The sequence below is a fragment of the Muscardinus avellanarius genome (assembly GCF_963383645.1).
Source record: "Muscardinus avellanarius genome assembly, chromosome: 8".
Classification (NCBI taxonomy): Eukaryota; Metazoa; Chordata; class Mammalia; order Rodentia; family Gliridae; genus Muscardinus; species Muscardinus avellanarius.
In genome coordinates, this window is record NC_137794.1 from 33,522,255 (window position 1) to 33,526,193 (window position 3,939).

Genomic DNA, 3,939 nt, shown 5'->3' on the forward strand with positions numbered 1-3,939 from the left:
TGGGATTACATGCATGCACCATTATGCCCAGCACAGTTGCAATTTTTTAAAACATACTTTTGCTCTACAATTAGTTGAATCCATGGAACCAACAAGGCTCACTGTAATGAGCCAAAATTAGCCCTGGACTACAGCCTGCACTGATCCAGCTGACAAAGCTTAAGAGCAAACCTTAAAAGGGTCAGACCATTTCTATGTAATTTAATTATAAAGTTCAGGAATATTTATAGAAATATATTATATAATATCAATATAGCCTATATTAATATATTACATTAATTTTATAATGCTCAGAAATATTTATAGAAAGCTCAGGATTATTTACAGAAATACAAAAAATTCAGAAGGCCAAGTTCACAATGTTTGGTATCTAGTTGAAAAAATTGCCTCACATTCAGAACAAAAATATAACTCTAAATGGAGGGGAGGGAGGATCAGTCAATTCAGCAGAAATGGTAGAGATTGAAATTGTTTGACAAGCTCTTCTATGGGCGGGATTTGACGGCGCCATGTCACACAGGAAGTTCTCTGCTCCCAGACATGGGTCCTTGGGCTTCTTGCCCTAGAAGCGCAGCAGCCGGCATTGTGGGAAGGTGAAGAGCTTCCCTAAGGATGACCCCTCCAAACCGGTACACCTCACAGCCTTTCTGGGCTACAAGGCTGGCATGACCCACATTGTGCGGGAAGTCGACAGGCCAGGATCCAAGGTAAACAAGAAGGAAGTCGTGGAGGCCGTGACCATCGTGGAAACGCCACCCATGGTGGTCGTGGGCATTGTGGGCTATGTGGAACCCCCCCCCCCCCGAGGCCTCCGGACCTTCAAGACCATCTTTGCTGAGCACATCAGTGACGAGTGCAAGAGGCGCTTCTATAAGAACTGGCATAAGTCTAAGAAGAAGGCCTTCACCAAGTACTGCAAGAAGTGGCAGGACGACATGGGCAAGAGGCAGCTGGAGAAGGACTTCAGCAGCATGAAGAAGTACTGCCAGGTCGTCCGCATCATCGCCCACACCCAGATGCGCCTGCTTCCTCTCCGTCAGAAGAAGACCCACCTGATGGAGATCCAGGTGAATGGGGGCACCGTGGCCGAGAAATTGGACTGGGCCAGGGAGAGGCTGGAGCAGCAGGTTCCTGTGAACCAGGTGTTTGGGCAGGATGAGATGATCGATGTCATTGGGGTGACCAAGGGCAAAGGCTACAAAGGGGTAACCAGTCGCTGGCACACCAAGAAACTTCCCCGCAAGACCCATCAAGGGCTGCGCAAGGTTGCCTGTATTGGAGCGTGGCATCCTGCCCGTGTGGCTTTCTCTGTGGCCAAGGCTGGGCAGAAAGGCTACCATCACCGTACGGAGATCAACAAAAAGATCTACAAGATCGGTCAGGGCTACCTCATCAAGGACGGCAAGCTGATCAAGAACAACGCCTCCACCGACAATGACCTGTCTGACAAGAGCATCAACACCCTGGGTGGCTTTGTCCACTACGGTGAAGTGACCAACGACTTTGTCATGCTGAAGGGCTGTGTGGTGGGAACCAAGAAGCGGGTCCTCAACCTCCGCAAGTCCTTGCCGGTACAGACCAAGCGCCGCGCTCTGGAGAAGATCGACCTGAAGTTCATCAACACCACCTCCAAGTTTGGCCATGGTCGCTTCCAGACCATGGAGGAGAAGAAAGTGTTTATGGGACCACTCAAAAAAGACCGGATTGCAAAGGAAGAAGGAGCCAGGAAGACATTGTGCAGCTGGTGGGATCTCAATAAAACTTTTTCCAGTGGGGGGAAAAAAAAGAAATCGGTTGACAAGGACACTAAAATGATCATTTTAATTTTATTTATACATTCATTTTTCAGAGGAAAGTGTAAAGACGTTAAGGAGAGATGTAGAATATGTGTGCATATTGTTGTACATATTGCACATGGGCGTAGAAACGCCCAAACAAATGTGTAGAGATGAAAATACATCTGAGATAAAATACATTGAATGAGATTAACAGGAGATTAGTCTCTGGCAAACAAAAAAAAAATCACCACAATTGAAAATATAACAATAAGAAACTATCCAAAATGAAACAGAAATAAAGACAAACAGAACATGGACGTTGTGGGACAACCTAAAGTGACCTAATATGCATGAAACCAGACCGTTTGAAGGAAAAGAGGAGGAAGCAAACTAAAGAATATATTTGGGGAAAAAGTATCCTAATAAGCCAAGTTGCATCACCAACAATACCCAATAGCAAGGAAACCCCATAATGTTTTTGAGTGCCCCTGATAAAACCCCAGGGATGTGGACTGCAGGCTCAGCAAAAGAGCTATAGAGAGGTGCCTCCTTCTGACGCTTCTTCAGAGGGCAAGAGGTCTAGTAATTCCATCCAGAGGCCTCCCCACCCCACTGACTTTCCTTTTAATAAAATCTACCTATTCTTCTATCCTTTGTCTTGGGGATTCTTTTCCAGCCAGCCACTGTGCCTTTGTCGGGAATCCAGCCCGACAGCTGGCGGGGCTTGGCGAGATGATGAGTACCGACGACTCGAACACAAACCCACGAGCCGGGATTCAAGTCAAGCAAGATCTCATTTATTTCTCCCCAAACAATCATATTTATAGCACCAAGCCACGAGGGGAATTCCCATGAGAAATAGCCTATCCTATCCGGGATAAAGATCACTAGCACGTAGTTTACAGCCAATCCCAGGCCAGTACATGAGCCATTCATGTGTGCAGAAAGCTCCTTTAAAGGTAGAAAGGGAAAAACCGCTCAGTCTCCCCACCCATAATGAATGGGGAAACCACGCCTTCGTAGCTTCCTCCAGGCGCCATCTTTGCCCCTTTTCTGCTGAATCACTTTACTTAAAGTTTTGCCTTAGGCTGTAGGCCACTCAGGCCAACCCCATCATGCCTTGACACTTTGTTTTTCTTATATCTTGACTCCATATACATTTCTCCTTTTCCTTTGTCATCTCTGTCTTGAAGCCATCATCATCCTTCCTCACAAGTATGGCATTACTTTTGCAATTCGTCTTTTTATACTTAGTCTTATTTTTCTTCAAATGATGCTTTACAAATTTAACTCGGATTGTGAAAGTCGACAGCTTTCCCATTGTTGGTAAGGTAAAGCCTGGTATCCCAATTCCGTTTATGAAGTTCTCCAAGATCTGGTCCCGACCTCCTTCTTGAGCTGCATCCTGTACCCTCTTCCCCTCACTATTCACTGTGTTGCGGCCTCTCTGGATCTCTGGGTCTTTGCCAAATGCTGCTCCCTCTCTCTGAGATAGTCCTCTTCACACCCCACACCCACCGGTTACTCACCAAGTCTTTGCTCTAATGTCTTCTCAGAGAAGCTTCACTAGGTTAGGTCCCTCATTACACTGTCTTTCACACCTGATTCTGGATCCTCAAAAACATTCTCTTGCCCATAAGTCATGTACTTAGGTCCCAGCCTAATTCTTGGCCCAGTCACTGCTTTTCTGGGCTGCCAGTGTAACAGTGACTGTATGAAGGAATTGAGCAAGGTCAGAAAAGCATTTTGTAGAGTAAACTCCCTCAGGCTCTCAGGGCTGACACAACAAAATCTACAGCCAGAAATGTAGGGGTGGGGGCTGGATCACCTTGAAAGCTACCATTCAGAGTTTTATAGTCTTTTTCTAGCATTTGGAGCAAAATCGGAGAAATGCAGAGTTTTGTCAGGTGCTTATGTGCTAGGGTGGGAATCATGGAAGGACAGCATGCAAAGGATTGACTGAGCTAAGGCCATAAGTTTTAGGTTAAATGCTACTTATTCCTTAAGAATAAAGATCAATATTTGCCTTTTAGATAAAAATGAAAATGTAAAAATATAATTTCATAATTTTTCAGGCATTATGTATAATGAACTACACATATTTAAATTGCACTAATTAATACGTTTTGACCACGTATACAGTCATGAAATGTAAAAATGT

General features: G+C 45.1%; 1 protein-coding gene across 1 annotated transcript; it reads left to right on the forward strand.

The window, feature by feature from the left end:
• Positions 1 to 506: 506 nt before the first annotated feature.
• On the forward strand, positions 507 to 1,946 carry LOC308266026 (large ribosomal subunit protein uL3-like; the record flags this gene model as incomplete). Its single annotated transcript, XM_080700080.1, is given in 2 exon segments — positions 507 to 563; positions 567 to 1,946. Coding segments are annotated over 2 exon segments (1,434 nt in total). The 5' UTR covers positions 507 to 509.
• Between the last annotated feature and the right edge of the window lie 1,993 nt (positions 1,947 to 3,939).